This window comes from Cuculus canorus, chromosome 2 (assembly GCF_017976375.1).
Source record: "Cuculus canorus isolate bCucCan1 chromosome 2, bCucCan1.pri, whole genome shotgun sequence".
Taxonomy (NCBI): Eukaryota; Metazoa; Chordata; class Aves; order Cuculiformes; family Cuculidae; genus Cuculus; species Cuculus canorus.
Genome location: NC_071402.1, coordinates 63,932,113 through 63,947,465, shown reverse-complemented (window position 1 = coordinate 63,947,465; position 15,353 = coordinate 63,932,113). Strand labels below are relative to the sequence as shown.

Below are 15,353 nucleotides of genomic sequence, written 5' to 3'. Positions count from 1 at the left end.
AGGCTTCTTCACAGCAAAGGAAATGGACAGGATTGTTTGGGAGCATCCACAAGTATGAATCTCAAATGTTACATTCAGAAGTCCCTCATTAAAGGTGCTATTAATCAAAGGAACAAGCCAGAAATTACTGTTAACTTCAGTTTTACAGAGCAAGTGCAGAACAACGCGTGTTGGGAAAGCTTTCAGGCTTTGCCACTTGTGAGAAGGCATGGGCCTGTCTTCTCTCTTTTATGAGCTTCCTTATTTGTCAGCATGATTCTTCCACTGAGCAACAGGTAAAAGAAAAGCTTTTTAAAAAGGAAATACTGCATTTTTCCATTAAGGTTACAAGTTATAAACCTCCACAACTAGGACGCATCTTCTACTGAAGAAGAGGAGGAAGTATTTTTTTCCACATACAGTCAACTATTCTCTCTCATTTGCCTACTTCTGCAATTAGTATTTGGTGGCAACCACTCTCCCAACACAGAGACAGGGATACTCAGTGGCTCCAGCAGTCTGCTCAAGCAGAGCAAGGACAGCTGCATTTTAAATAGGATTGATCCCGAAACACGAATAAACTCGATCTACTGCTGCAGACATGTTATGCAAGCAATTTCTCATGACCTGATCCACCATGAACATTCATGAACATTCACAAGCCTTAACAGGCATTGCAGGAAGGAGACTTAATAGGACTGGTCATCCGCCTTTGCATTTTCTGCACAAGAATGGAGAGCTAGCAACACTAGTCCTCTTCCACAGACATTTCCACTCATCTGACACACACAAACAAAACAAACTACCCTAGAACATCTTCTCCATTGCCTCCTTGAATGGGGAGGGCCACAGAGCCTTGAATGTATCTGATGACACCGAATCAAAGTACACACTTATATCAGCTCATACCAACGAGCAGACTAGAGCCTCCCGCTAAATCCTTATCAGTATAAACACCCACACAGGAGAGAGTCCAGGCCAAAAAAGCTACATGACTGCTCAGAATCTCAGATCAAGTCTCATTTCTGACTCTGCCACTGACAAGATTTTAATTCCAAAAGCCTCATCACTATATAACTGAAAAAAAAATGTGGAGGGAGTGTTAACACAGCGTTAAGCTCCCCTGGAACTTAAGGGGCACTGTGGGGAAGACATCCTGTTATCAAGAACAATCCTCATCTGAAGTAACTGCCAAGCATGGTCTTAAAGGAGAGGGTTTCAGATATCTGCAATAAAAGCTTGACAAGAACAACACACAACTACTTAAAAATGATGCCAACTTGACACTTGGGCAATTCTGCCCAAGGTTTTCTTGATGATTCAAAATGGGAAGATTCAACAGTTCCTGGTCTACAGACAGGGGAGAATCATCGTCCATCTGCCAGGTCAACATAATCAAATACAACCTCATTTGTGACAGAACTTCTTTTTTTATAACTACATACCTGTATGCATTCATACACTATACAGGCATGAATCATTTGGGTATGACACTATCAAGATGGACAGATAATATTTCTAAATGTGAAGTAGTAGTAGTACTATGATCTCCTCCCTCCCCACAGCTTTCTCAACCAAGTGGAGTGGTCCAGCTGGCATGCTAAAGTGATGACACAGTACCAGCAGCATGAGGTGCACTCCCATTGGAAAAGCAGTGGCTCGTGGTGATTGCCAGCATGCTATCCTTCAAGCAGCTTACAGGCAGCAAGGCAGTCCCTCTACCTGCCCTGAAGCCATGACATTCCCGTAAGTTGTAATGAAGTGCCTGAGTGAAGGAGTGAGAGGGCTCCCAGCACACTTCGAGATACCAACATGAAACTGCATCTTACCTTGCCTTTGTATAAAAACCCTGAGTAGTGGATGAGCACTTGAAACAGCCTTGAAGAAGTTGTCATCGTTATTAATAGGGAGAAGGTCTCCATGCACATCAGCATATCCAATCATCACTTCTAGGTTGGCTATGTGATGAATGTGAAGAATTAGTTTGTAGAAGTCTTCAAACTTTCCTGGCTTGTAGCGATCCAGGGAAAATCTTCTGAACTCCGCCCCGAACTGCAAGACAAAACAGAGTATTTGCTGTCAAACATCACCACAGTTCAAATGCCAAGTTAGAGCACTGGGCATTGTGCACATCACTTCTCTCTTTCTACAATGAACATAGTCACATATTCGTGCTTTCAAGTCTACAAATGGCCTTCTGAGTCCTCATATCAGAACATAACCACGGCTACCAAGACACCATTCTGCTCAACAACAGATATGCTCAAGTCTCACCTTAAAAAGAAAGTGTATTTTTTAAACATTAACTTTTCATTAAATGCTCTAGAGGATAATTGTATTCATAGGATTTAACTTCGAAGCTCCATCATTCATTATCGTCATCTCAGGCATCTACAGAACCATCCTTCTCCAAAGCAGAAGTCTTCACTCTATTGCTTTCAAAAGCAACCAGCTATTCAGCTATTCAAGCAACCTTATAAAAATTCTTAGCACATTGCCCATCAATACCACTGGGATTCCAACCACAAGACCTTTAAAGAAGTGTGGTATGCGAGTGCATAGCGTGTTATAAGGAATTACACTCACTCTACATGACCCCTGAATTTCCTGGTAATCCATACCGGAGGAGGAAAGTTCTTATTCTAGCTTTCATGGACTTAATTTTTCCACTGTTTTGGTGGGGGTTTTTTTTGGTTTTTTTTGGTGTTTTGTTTTTTTTTTAATAGTTTACAGACCAGTCAGTGGCTGCTAAACAAATGGAGTGGGGGTGGATGATTTGTCACAAGTCAACTGAAATTGTTATAAATCCATGAATTTATTTTAAATAAGTAAAAAAATGATTACGAAAAATATTTCAATGGGCCTTATCTCCGATACTAGAAACAAAATATGCTATTAATAACAGGAGGAACAAAACAGATTCTCTAATCTAGGAAATGAAGAGAGTGAAAACAGGCATTTAATTAAACTAAGTAGCTTAAGTCATCTTTCTGGTACATTTAATTCCATAACTCAGATTGTATAGTACTAGTAAACTACTGTTCATCAACTGAACCTTTAATGCTATGCTAACTCACTCCTGAAAGTAAGGAACCACATCCACAAATCTAAGAACAAGAAGGGCTGTGACCAGGATTTCACAGAAATTCTCAGTTGTAAAGTCAGTTCATACCAGGGCAAGAAATCAAAGATAAAAAAAAAAACTAACAAGGAAACAAAGAAAAATCAGAATTTTCAGTAGATAAATTCTTCCTCAAAATGAAGAATTATTTGAGGTTCTCAGATGTTAAATCAACTATATATGCAAGCCACTCTTTTGCCGAAACTAACAAAAGTATGAATCATCACTACAATCATCTTCAAGCAAAAAAAAAAAAAAAACCCAAGCCTTGGGTGCAAGTATGTTCTCAAATTACTTCCGCAGTTATGAAAATCCCACTCTTCAGCATCAAAGCCTAGTTGTGACCATCTGAAAGCTTGTTTAGTCAAATTATGCTGCTTGTTTTTAATATCAACTGCTAGTTCCAGTTTGGATTTCAGTACAGAGTGCCCATCAAATGCACAAAAGCCAAACAAACCACAGCTGGTTCCAATGGAGGAAAAATAGTCTTTCTTTGTCCTTCACCCTCTGCTCCTCTCCAGAAAAATCCAAGTGGCAACTTACTTCTGTTGACATATTTCAAACTGAAAAAGAAGTTTAAGTCTTTTTATTTGAGAAGTATCTTAGAGCTTTCTTTTTCCCAGATGCAAACAAGAAGCAACCAAGTTTAACATCTACATGATAAACTGAAGAGGCAGAAACAAGATCTTTGTAGGGATCTCGTAGAGCCGCAAAGCTCTTGTTTAGAGCTGCATCTCCTGTTCTGCATACCTGAATAGGAACACAGGATTCCTTTAGCTGAAAAAGCACCAGGCCAGGGTATTCAGATGTCAATCCCAGTAACCACTCATTTACTGGACAGACCACTTGTCTGTCCATTAGCATGCATGGTACTTGCAAGGAAGTGGATGCTGAGAGTCTCACCCCAGCCAGTACAACACCCATGCTACACAACCACCTGGACAGCTGTCCAGTATGGTCTGCTGGGGAAGCCCATCTGTCCTGCTCTGCCTGACACACACTGAGGCACAAGCCAGCTGCCATGCTGGGACACCAGACTCAGCTAGGAAGTGACAAGAGAAAGGAGAGAGGAAAGAAGCGAGGATGGTTATTTACATATAGGTACAACCCAAAGTTCAGCTTAAGCTGCCACATGAGAGAAGGACGACTGGCTAGAGGGCCCAGAATCCCGAGCCTAACCTCTGCAGGCTAGACATGACTGTATCAATGGAGTGTGACATGTGGGTAACATTCCACCCACAGAGACATGACAGCAGACTTGGGGTGCTGAGGTCTGGTGTGAAAGCCGTGTAGTCAAATTAACTCATTCACATGCTCACCCTCAGGGAAGCCCCAGAGACAAGTTTCCTTCACCTAGGAAGAGGGCAAAAACAGGCAAATGCAAGTGATTTCACCTGTGGTTTTTGCATGACATAGCCCTTGAAGGCAAGGGAGCTGGAAGGCAATTCTGTAGAGTAGGAGAAGTGAAGAAAATCAAAGTCTCTTCAAAAGAGATTTAAGCAGATAATGCAGATGATGTGTTGTTGTTTAAAGGTTAGTATTACTGTAGTAGTTTAGCTGATTAATTCACCCCATAAACATACACAGACAGCATCCGTTTACAGTGGGTCTTAAAAGAGAGAAAAAAATGCTACAGCAGTGACCATTCATTCATCATCTCTAATGAGGTTGTTAGAGAGTATCACAGTAATAATAGGTTTTGCAGTACCACACAGATTGGAGACTGGGTGCTCTACATTGTATTTAGCCAAGACTCCAAGATAATATCCACCACATATCTTCCAGAAACTACACATTCTGAGGGCTTTGCACAAGTTGTCAAGATGACTATCTGCTTTTCTAAGCTACAAAGAAAGTTCATCTTTAGTATATCCCTCCACAGAAAGAGAAACAAGGACTGGTGTCTGCCAGCAGAGCCTCTACCAGAATAATACTGTATACACTGTTTGATAAACTAACAGTTTTAACAAGCTGATTAGGTTTCTGCAACAAAGTAAATTATTCTGACCTATTTATCTAATGCAAACAAAACACCTACTATTGCAGAAGTCAGAAGGGTCCAAATGAGCTTAAATTTAATCTGACAGAGCCAATTATGGTTGAAAAAAACCTAAACAGAACTGTACATTTTGTTTCACAAAGAATAAGCTCTGTCCCAAGATCCTCTGAAGTGTCAGCCAGCTTTGCTCTCTGCAGCTAGATGACAAAAAGCACTGAATGCTATACATCCAGCAGGAATCCTGACCAAAAACAGACGCCAAGAAAAATTAGCAAAAAAGGAAAAAGCAAAGTGTTCTCATAAAAACTGTGTTAAAGAAGAAAGTCACAGCTAGCTGACCAAAAGTTACAAGAGCAATCAACTGCTTTTTTGTTCCCAGCTAGGGGGAATGAGAGGTCAGAGGAGAGGAGGGAGCAGGATTTTGAGGTTTGTTTACTTGGAAGGCTGTTATTTTGTGAAATGAAGAGTTATTTACAACCAACTTTTATTTAAAAAAAATTTAAGTTTCAAGAAGTTTACAGGGTCAAAAATGAAGCCCTACACTTACAAGGTGCCACCCCTCTAGTTTATTGCTGACTTTGAGTTCAGGCTATTGTAATAAGAAAACATCAAAGAGTAACATTTAGCAATAAACATGAATTACGTTAGCCAGCTACTTCTCCCATGAAGTAAATATCAGGAACAGAAAGAAAACCAAACTCTCTCGCCCTTGTATGGACTGTAATTTCTGCTTACCTGCAAGACTTTTCAAATGACGAAGACCTGATCAGGGCAGCTTTATCAGTAAGAGGAAGCAGAAGCCAAGAAAGAGGATAAGGGAAGACAATGTAAATGCTTTTGTGCTTGCTAACTTCATCTGGGAATTCAGAGCTCTGCTGTCATTCATGCCTGTGTTTCTCTGCCTCCCCTGGCTCACCCAGCGCTCTTCTTGCTCTTCTCCCAGTCTCATAGTGGATGTTGCTAGTGGCAAGGTGCCACCAACCAAACAGATGTTCTCAGCTACAAGTTCCCTCTTCTTCCCTTCAACCGCCTGCCCCAAAGCAGATCTACTCCATCCCAGTGACCAAGTTGATGAGAACTGTGAGATTTCATGTTCTGCTGCATCCCCAGCTCACCTCTTGCTATCTCCTCCAAAACAGCCTTTCTTCTACTTGCCTTTCAAAGACAATTTCACTATCTTCTCTCCCCAATTTTAATCCTGACTGGCATCACACCATACTCCCTTGTATTCTCCCCTTTCACTCCCCCTTAAAAAGCACAGCCAAGCTTTAATATCTTCAATTCTTAGAACAGTTTCTCCTCACAAAGCAAGCTGGTAGTTCTCCCTGTTTTTCATGCCTCTTGGACACAATGCTTCACGTCTCTGCTTTTAATTTGCCTTTGCAACTCCTCCAACTCTCTCCCATGGCCTGTGAGAGTCTGTCCATGATGACACTTTTCTCTGTCTACTCAGAAGACAAATTCAGCTTCTTTCTCTGTCCCCATGACCCTTAGACCAACTTCCGTTCATGAGACATGCCTCCCATGTACTCTCTCATTGATTTCTTCATAGATGCTCAGCTATCGGCTCAAGGACACCTTAAAGCTAAGTGTACCCTTTTCCCTGCTTCACCTACCTTCTTTCATGATTATTGAGCACAAGACCATTACACTGCCTGCCTAAGCACCTGTAACTCCAGCACCACCCTTCATCCAGGTAGCTGCATTTATCTATGTGTTAATGACCCAGATCTTTTCTGCCCGAGATCCTAAATCCAAGGACACCAGTCAGCTATTCATCTGTACAGCTGGACTTTGCCTTGACTGCTGCTCTGCACTTTTCCCTAGCTTTCCTAAACACTAGTTTGTCTCACTATCACCCAACTATTTCTTAGTGGTAGCTTGTGAAAACAGTTATCCACAAAAGCTATTTTCCCAGCATGTTCTTCTGAACTCAGCATCCCTTTCTTTGCCACGCCTGCTCCAATACCTCTTCTCCAACTAGGTCACCTGCATAGCTGCTCCCTACCACCTCTCTCAGTCAGTACTGCCTCCAAGCAGCACACAGTGCCAGCCTTCCTCACTGCTTCAGCTCTTGGGGTTTAAACCCACAGTGCTGTTGTTCTTCCAAGAAACAGTTGTTCACATCTAAGTCTTTAAAATAAATCTTCACCTTATGTGGTTGTTCTACCTTTCCAAAACGAAATCTCTTCCTTTTTTTGTCCAGTCCTCTACATCTCTGGGAACAAGCCAAAGTCTACTTGCAAAGGACATAGACCAAGCTGGTCTGTGTTTTCATGAGAATACTGAGCACAACACACCACAATTACACTACATAGCTTTAGCACAAATACAGTGTGGGATGCATACATCCATGGCACGTCACCATCAGCAAGAGGAGGAAAGGAATATTTGACACATCACCACACAGAGGGACAAAGGACTACTGGATCAGGAGGTCCGGTCAACATTGCCAACAGCAGACAAACCCATGAGCTGATTTTCCTGCAGAAAGACAGGCTTGTACTAGGACAGGTCTCTAGCAAGAGAACACTTCTGAATGTTTGCTCAGAGAGGTATCTGCACAGTTACAAGACACCAGTTATCAGTAAGGACTCTGGCTGGTTGCAAACTTATTTAAGACCCTTCTAGTTTCCTCCAGAGCTCAGGGTGAACAACACAAACACACCCCTAGCCAGACCTGACAGGAGACCGGGAACAGCTGTGCAGAGCAGATGCAGACAGAAGCAGGATGGCTCCAGGACAAGTGGCCTGGGGTTGGTACACCACACCCTGCCCCAGACATTTCTGCCTCAATTAACCTTAGGAATTTCCAATGGGAATGGACTACCTCTGTACTGGGAGATTTTGCCTTCACTTAAAGGGAGGGAATATCTCCAAAGCTACATTTCATCTTTAACTTCTGGCCTGCATTGTAAATGTAATTAGGGGCAAGCAATCAATCCTTGGAAGAGCGTTTCTTGGTTACTAAAAGCTCAGATGAAGTGTGTGCAGTGTCTCTTACAAAGAGAATGATAAGGGACTACAGAGGAAAGTGCTATTAATTGCACCCCTGAAGAACTCCTTGGAGGTGGCTAGTCCTGCAGCCTGCCAGGCAGAGCCACCACAGGTATTTTGACCTCACACTGGAGACATTCCATTCTGAATTGCCTGTAAACAACTTTTCAACTTTAAAGAGCACCTTGGCAAATTAAAGGTTCATTGTTCAGTGTCCTTCAGAACTGTTTCAGGGTGGGGAGACTAAAATTTAGAAGAGTACTCACATTAAGACAGACTGACTGGATGAAGTTTTAAGCAGATCAAAATTCCAAAGTTACTAACCTAAAAATTATTACAAAAACAAAGGTAAGAACCTCAAGGAAGGATCAAGAATAGATTAGTAAGGGAGGTGCTGAAACACATAGAAGCAGCCCTAGCCTTCTGGTTATCAATATCCCTATGACGCATTGGCCATTCAGTTAGCACAGCTAGCACCCAAGCCTGTAACAGTATACCAACTTTGGGAACATTACTGGAGGAACTACCATCTTTCATTAACTAGATTTTGACCTTTTTTTTTTTTCCCCCCCTGGTACAAAAGACCTGAGACTATAATCCTAGCACCAAGGCATTTCTTCCCCTATCCTACAGTCTACGAAGCCAGGTAGTGCAAAGCACAGGTCCTAGCCTTCCCTGTATCTCTTACAGACACTACTGCTCACATAGTGCCAGAGTACAGGTCAGAGAAGATAGTTTTGCTGTGCTAGTGCTTATTGCAGCGGTCACATGAACAGAACTATCACAACATGACTTGTTTGTGCAACACCTTTTCAACACCTTGAAAAGTTTGGCTCCTCATCTGTGAAGGGCAGCAAGCATGCACAGAACACGCTGCGGTGGCTCAGCTACTGCATAGTAACATGTTAAGCTACAGTCACTTTCTCCCTAGTCACCCAACCATTTAAAGACAGACTTCAGTTTATTAGGTATGACCACTTCAGAAAGTCACCCCACTATGTAAAGCAAATATATGTAATAACAGAGGAAACAGGAGTTTAGAGACGCTATTCAGCATCATCAGAATACATACAATACCTGCCACCAGAAGCTCAGCAAACCGGGAGGGAAACCAGCAGAGGCAAAGTTTGTTAAGAGATTAACCTTTACAGTCTCTTCCTCTTGACACATTTTGCAACAACACAGACCGTCCCAAGCTGCTGTTGCTGTGGCATACTGTCTTCATTTGAGAAGGGGAAGCATTGTGGTTTTCTGAGTCCATGCCACATTTGGTTTGCATATAATTAAATATGTTTTGAAGCTCAAACCAGAAGTTAAATCATCTAGTTACAGGGCTTTTTACTGCACTTATTTTAGTTTTATTCTAGATATGACAAGTATGACCTTAACTTGGAAGAATCTGAAGTACTGCCTAAAAACTTAAAGCAGACTTACAGTCTGTTTTAACATCCTGTAGGTTTAAAATGAGTGATGCTTTTTGATCAATTTTGAAGAGTGCTACACATGGAAAGCATTTCTTAAAACTTCAGAAGGCCTGTAAGGTTACAGGATTAGAGTGAAATCAAAGAACAAGAGGCTGAAAAACACAATTGGTAGACTTCTCTCACTTAGTTAACATCAGACAGAGAAGAACCAGACCTTTACAATCTTTTTACAGAGGACTGGTAAAAGCAAGTTTGTTCTTACTGCAATTGCTATAGTGACAACACTGCTGTTGTTACGTTATACTTCATAAATTATACAGGAGGATTTGAAAGGTATATTTTTCACACTCCTCCTAAGAAGAGGACACGACACATGAGCAGGACAAACCACCCACAAGCTGTTTGTATATTACATCAATCTAGCAATTGGGCAGGCTTGCAGAAGCACAGACTTCTACTCTTGCCCAAGATTGAAACACACAATTTTATCTGATAGCAACTTTGTAAGAGCACAGAGCATAGCTGATCTCAAACACCTTCTTTGTCTTTGGCAACCATAACAGTATCACATCTACACTTTGGATATATCAAAATATGATTTAAAGTTTATTAAAAATCCATTTGTGGCACCCATCTGAACACCACCATTTACTGGAACAAAATCAAAACAGAATGGGAGAAGAGGAAAAAAATATGGTTATAGTTAACTGTATATATTTATCTTAATAGGTTTGTTTACAGTAGTAGGCTGTTAGTCACATTATTGTTAATTTGTAAATCAATTTGTAATGCAAGAAAACATGACACTATTAATCAGGCTGAAATGTCACAGTCAGCACTTGAGTCAGGTAGCTGTGTTTTCATAATCCTCAGCCATCATCAAAAGTTCCTATTATTCAGCAACAAAAGGGTTTTTCTTTCAGAGGACTGTTTGTCAGGGAACCACAAATCCATTTATCCACTTCAGAAAAAATGAAAATCAATTCTTACTTGTACATACATCTTGCAGGATATAATATAGCACTAGTAGAGAAATACTTTTCTGCTGCTTTTAAGTCAAAAAAATAAAACCGACAGTTTCAAAGTGCAAAACTCCACTTTCACAAACAATTCAAAGGGCTACCATTTAAAGGACTGAGGCAATCTTATACACCTCTATTATTCCAGAATATCCAAGTGAAAGAGTAAAAGAAATACACACTTGGGCTGACAGCTGCCCTTCTATTTAAAAAGCTGTATATACAAATCAAGAAAAAAAATATAAATCTCTTTTCATTCAAGGCAGGATGATAGAAGACTGGCTACATGGAGCTATAAGCGAAGAGAACTCTCACCATTAAGGTATGAATTCCTGTTTTAGAAGTATTTGTTCTCCTGTAGACTTACACTCATGGAGAAAGAGGCCTGCAACCTCTCCACAAAGCTAAGGAGAGAAAATGAAAAATAGGTTTGGGATCTCGTGGCCACAGGCAGGATTCTTAACAAAACAAACAAAAACAAAAAAAAAAGCCCCACACATTGCGTGCACTGGAGCTCTTCTTGCTAAAGGGGAGAAGAGAGAAAGAAAGGGTCATCTGGAAACCTTTTTCAGAGATTAGAGGCAATTTCTTCAGAGGGGATAGATACTTCACTTGTCACCCAACAGGGGAAAGAGGCCAATAAATACTAGGCACATGAGAATACACAGTTGTTTTAAGCCGGCAAAATAATGTGTTTTCAGATCCTGTGTTAAAGAGCTGAAACATTAATCCTGAGCTACACAGACAACACCTAGATAAGAACTGAGCTACTAATGTATTCTGTCGTGAAAGATGAGAGAAGCAGGATAAGCTGTAATTACAATTCAATTAATATTTTCCTATAACGTGCCAATTCCTAAGCAGGCTTCTCTTTATACTTCTGCTTTACTATCTAGCAATAAGTTTTTAAGTGTTTTGATTATAAGGCCAGCTCTCAGGGTAGGATACAGATGAGGCACCGAGCCTGAAGGAAGAGGACTTCTTAAAGCAGAAGGCTACAGCAATTCCCATCAATGCCATGTCTGAAAACAGAGGTGCGCACAGACTGCTGATGCTCTGTTTTCCTCTCCAGTAGTTGCTGCAACACAGTGATCCGAGAGGCAGCACCTTACGTTTGCCCAGCGAAAAAGAAGCCCAACGTAGGCCAATACATTGCACCACAAAGCTCATCCTTCTGCAAAGACACGTATCCAGAGAACACACTACTGCAAATGTTCCCACGAGGTAGTCAAAAGGCATTAAAACATCCACGGACACACATGTTCCCAGCAGGGAGTGATAGGTCAGGCCAGGTCCAGGGAAAGTACAGGCTAGTTTAGACCAGTTGAAATCTGATCATCCACAAAGCTCACACATCTACTGGACAAGGGAATAGGAATACCGCCTGCAGTTTTTACCCTTCACCACAAGAAGGATGCTGAAAAAGTGGAGTGAGTTCAGTCACCAAGATGCTCCCCTCCCTTCCTCTCCCCCTTTTTTTTAAATAATCCTCTGACACAAATCAGGAATCTTAAGGATACTTAGAGACTGTCAAAGAAGTGTCCTGCTTAGTACGGTACTAATGATCTGAAACTCTCCCCTTCAACACTCAAGGGCACAAAACAACTTTCAGGAACTTTCTTTTGGAGAAAAGGAAAAAAAGCCAGAAAAATCAAGGAAAAATTCAGTTAGTTTTCACAAGAGCCAATTCTGGATCATGATTAATGCAACACACCAGCTGGATGGTGGTTTATCCTTAAGGAAGGAACCACCTGGTAATCATAACAGAGGCAGGGCTACCAAAAAACCAATGTTTGCAGACTATTGTCCTTCTGACTCCTCACAGCTATTTCTTCTAGAGCTTCTTCATGTTAGATTTGATCTTCAGAGGAGGAGAAAAGCTATTTCACACTGTTGTGTAAAAGTAGTGCTCTCTCATACCTGGCTCCTCTGCTAAAAGGGATTCCACCTGCCCACGGCCCGCCACTTCCCCAGCCTTTGAAAAGCCACCTGAGAATCCCTTGATCCCTGGCCAGCAGCATGCCCTGGCGCAGAGGCTGAGTTGCACCCACCTCCGCTCACCTGGCAGCCTGCGCTCTCAGGCAATAGCTGCAAAATCATGAGTTCTCAGACTCAACTTTCGAGTTCTCAGGCAAGTCCAGACAGGATGCATACTTACAAAACACAGACAACTGAATGTTTAAAAGGCTAACTACATACAACTACCAAAAGCTGCACTATTGAATCTTTTTGTTTCCCCGTCCTTCGATAGTCCACCCTATTCAAAAAAAACCTAATCTATCTTACTAGATGATCGCAGCAGGGCAACTCAGTGATCCACTGGGACAAGACAGACAGCATCATAACTGACCCTACAAGATCACCGTGTTCTAACAAGCGGCACAAAGTCTTTATATAGTAGCCCTGCCAGATACTATTGGCCAGAGCTTTTCACTGGATCTGTTTCTAACCACTGAAGAGTAACTCCATGAGAGGGAACCTACAAGCTTTACAGACAAAAGAAAACCATCTTGCAATGCCAGTAACAACCTCTGTTTGCCAATAACCTGCAACAGCCTGTTACATAAACACCCTACCGTGACTCGTGCACAATAACATCTACAGTGTAACCCCACCAACACCAAGACATTCAGCAGCACAGCCCCCACTGACCCACACTGCATTTTTATGGCTCATCACCGAGTGCAGACTCTTAGCAGGATATTCTGAATTTAGTTGCTACTGTAAGTTTCCTTCCAAGGCAGTACAGTTCTCTAAAGTAACTTCTAGGTGCTCAGCAGCAACAATCCTGAGCAACAGAAGGCCTTCAGTAAACCCCTCCTACCCACACAAGTTTATTTTCCTTCTCTCCGCAAGTCCACAGTCATTGGTACACTTACAACCTCCTTAGATTCCCCTGTGTCCATACAGCTAAGTAGGATTCATTTACGGGATTCCTGCAGCTGCAAAGGAAGCCGTGAGGTGTTCATGATAAGGCTGCTTTTTAATTGTTAGTAGAACAAGCTCAAGCTCTGGCAATATTAAAGTAGAAGAAAGGATAAACTTAGAAAAATATTCTTATCTGTGTTCCAGGTTTCAATTTCAAGCTCATACAGTGCACAGGATCACTGAGTGCTACTCAGTAACTAGAAAACAGGATCTGAAACATTTGAGGGCCACAATGAATACTGTAGGTGAGTTATACCTTAGAACCAGTACAAACTGAACCAAAACTATTCAGCTATGGGAGATCAGACGGAACTTTCCAGGCCGGCTGAGCCCCTTCAACTGGCAACAAGAGGTTAGGAAACAAGGGCCTCTACCTACATTTCAGGTGCAACGTTTAGAAATGACTGGAGAGCCCCATGGACATAAGGCAGTTCTCCCACTGAAACCATCCTGCCAGTCTCAGGTCTATGTGTAGCTCAAGGCCGTTGGATCTGAACACAAATAGTAGTGGCAGTAAGGGACAAAAACTGGGAGCAGCGAGCACAAAGCCCCACAGCCATCACCTCCAATATCATGTAAACAGGTGATCAGGGCTGTGCCCGATTCCAGAACATGCTAACATCACTCTACGATCTCTTCAACCTGTGCACCATCTACACCTTTTCTATGTACATAAAACATGGGCTTCCAAGGAGATGTCTCAGATTTGCTTAAATGCCACTTATTTTTGCGGACACAGATGGTAAGCGAGCTTTTGATGTGCTGGTTCAGCCGCAAGTGGCCAGAGCCTCTGGAAGAGAGCTCGGCAGGACCAACCGTAGGTGCATCATCCTTTAAAGGATCTGAGCTTCGCAGACATGTGTTTCTGCACCTGACAGCCCGACACCAGCGTGCAAAAGCTGTCTGGCTGTCTATCCCCAGGGAACACCTGGGAAAGCCGCCGCGGGAGGCTGAAGCTTCTCCAACTCGCACCTCCAGCAGGATTCCAGCGCTGCCAGCTCTTCTTTCGCCGAACACCGCCGGAGAACCCGAACCACCACGGGCACTGCGGGAGGAACCAGGGCCTCCGCCCTCCCATACGTTCCGGAGCTTTTCCGAGCTGCCCCCACAAAGTTAGCGCCCGAGCCCCCGCGGCGAAACAAAAGATCGAGCGGGAGCGGCGGCAGGGCGGGCGCGAGGCCCCCGGCGCCCGCCCGCACTGGTCCCGCCGCCGAGCAGGGAAGGGTCACGCCGCCACCGGAGCGGGGATCCCGCGTCTCCGCGGGGCGCGACGAGCACCGTCACGGCTCTCCGGGCTCCGGCAGCACCGGAGGCGGCGCGGGGGAGCGCGGGGTGCCGGGGCAAAGCGGGAGGGGGGGAGGGGGGGGGGGCTCCATTCATTTGCCGTGATCGCGCCGGGCACGGGGCGCAGCCGAGCGGCGCCGGGTGGAGGCGAGGCCGCGCTCGGGCTCACCTTGCTCTTCACTTCCACCGCGCTGCACTCCAGATACCGCAGACTCTGAGATTTGTTGAAACTCCGGTTCATCTTCCCGGCCCCGCTGCCTTCACCCCCGCCGCCGCCTCCTCCTCCTCCTCCCGCCGCGGGCCGCCCCCCCGCCAGCCGATCGTCCCGCGGCGGCGCCCCCCACTACGGCTCACGCTCAGCGGCCACTTTGTCCCGGCGCGCCAATGAGAACGGCCGCTCCGCTCGGGATCGCCTCTCGGGCTCCAGCAGCCGCGCGCCCGCGGCTCGCCGAGGGAGGGACGGGCGGCAGGCGCCTGGCCACGCCCACCGACACGCCCGCCGCCGCCGAATGGCCGGGGCCGCGATCCCGGGGAGACCACGCCCACTGTCGCCGTTTGGCCACGCCCACTACCTCAGTTTGGTCACGCCCGCCGTGTCGTAT

At 44.0% G+C, this 15,353-nt stretch overlaps 1 protein-coding gene across 1 annotated transcript in view; it reads right to left on the bottom strand.

Annotated features, from left to right (window-relative positions):
* Nucleotides 1–15,136, bottom strand: part of PARD6G (par-6 family cell polarity regulator gamma) — a 64,868-nt gene extending 49,732 nt beyond the window's left edge. Inside the window, exons 1-2 of the mRNA XM_054060668.1 lie at nt 14,921–15,136; nt 1,809–2,031 (exon numbers count right to left, since the gene is read on the bottom strand). Coding sequence (XP_053916643.1) covers nt 1,809–2,031; nt 14,921–14,992 — 295 coding nt within the window. The 5' untranslated portion in view covers nt 14,993–15,136. The remainder of the gene's footprint in view (nt 1–1,808; nt 2,032–14,920) is intronic.
* Between the last annotated feature and the right edge of the window lie 217 nt (nt 15,137–15,353).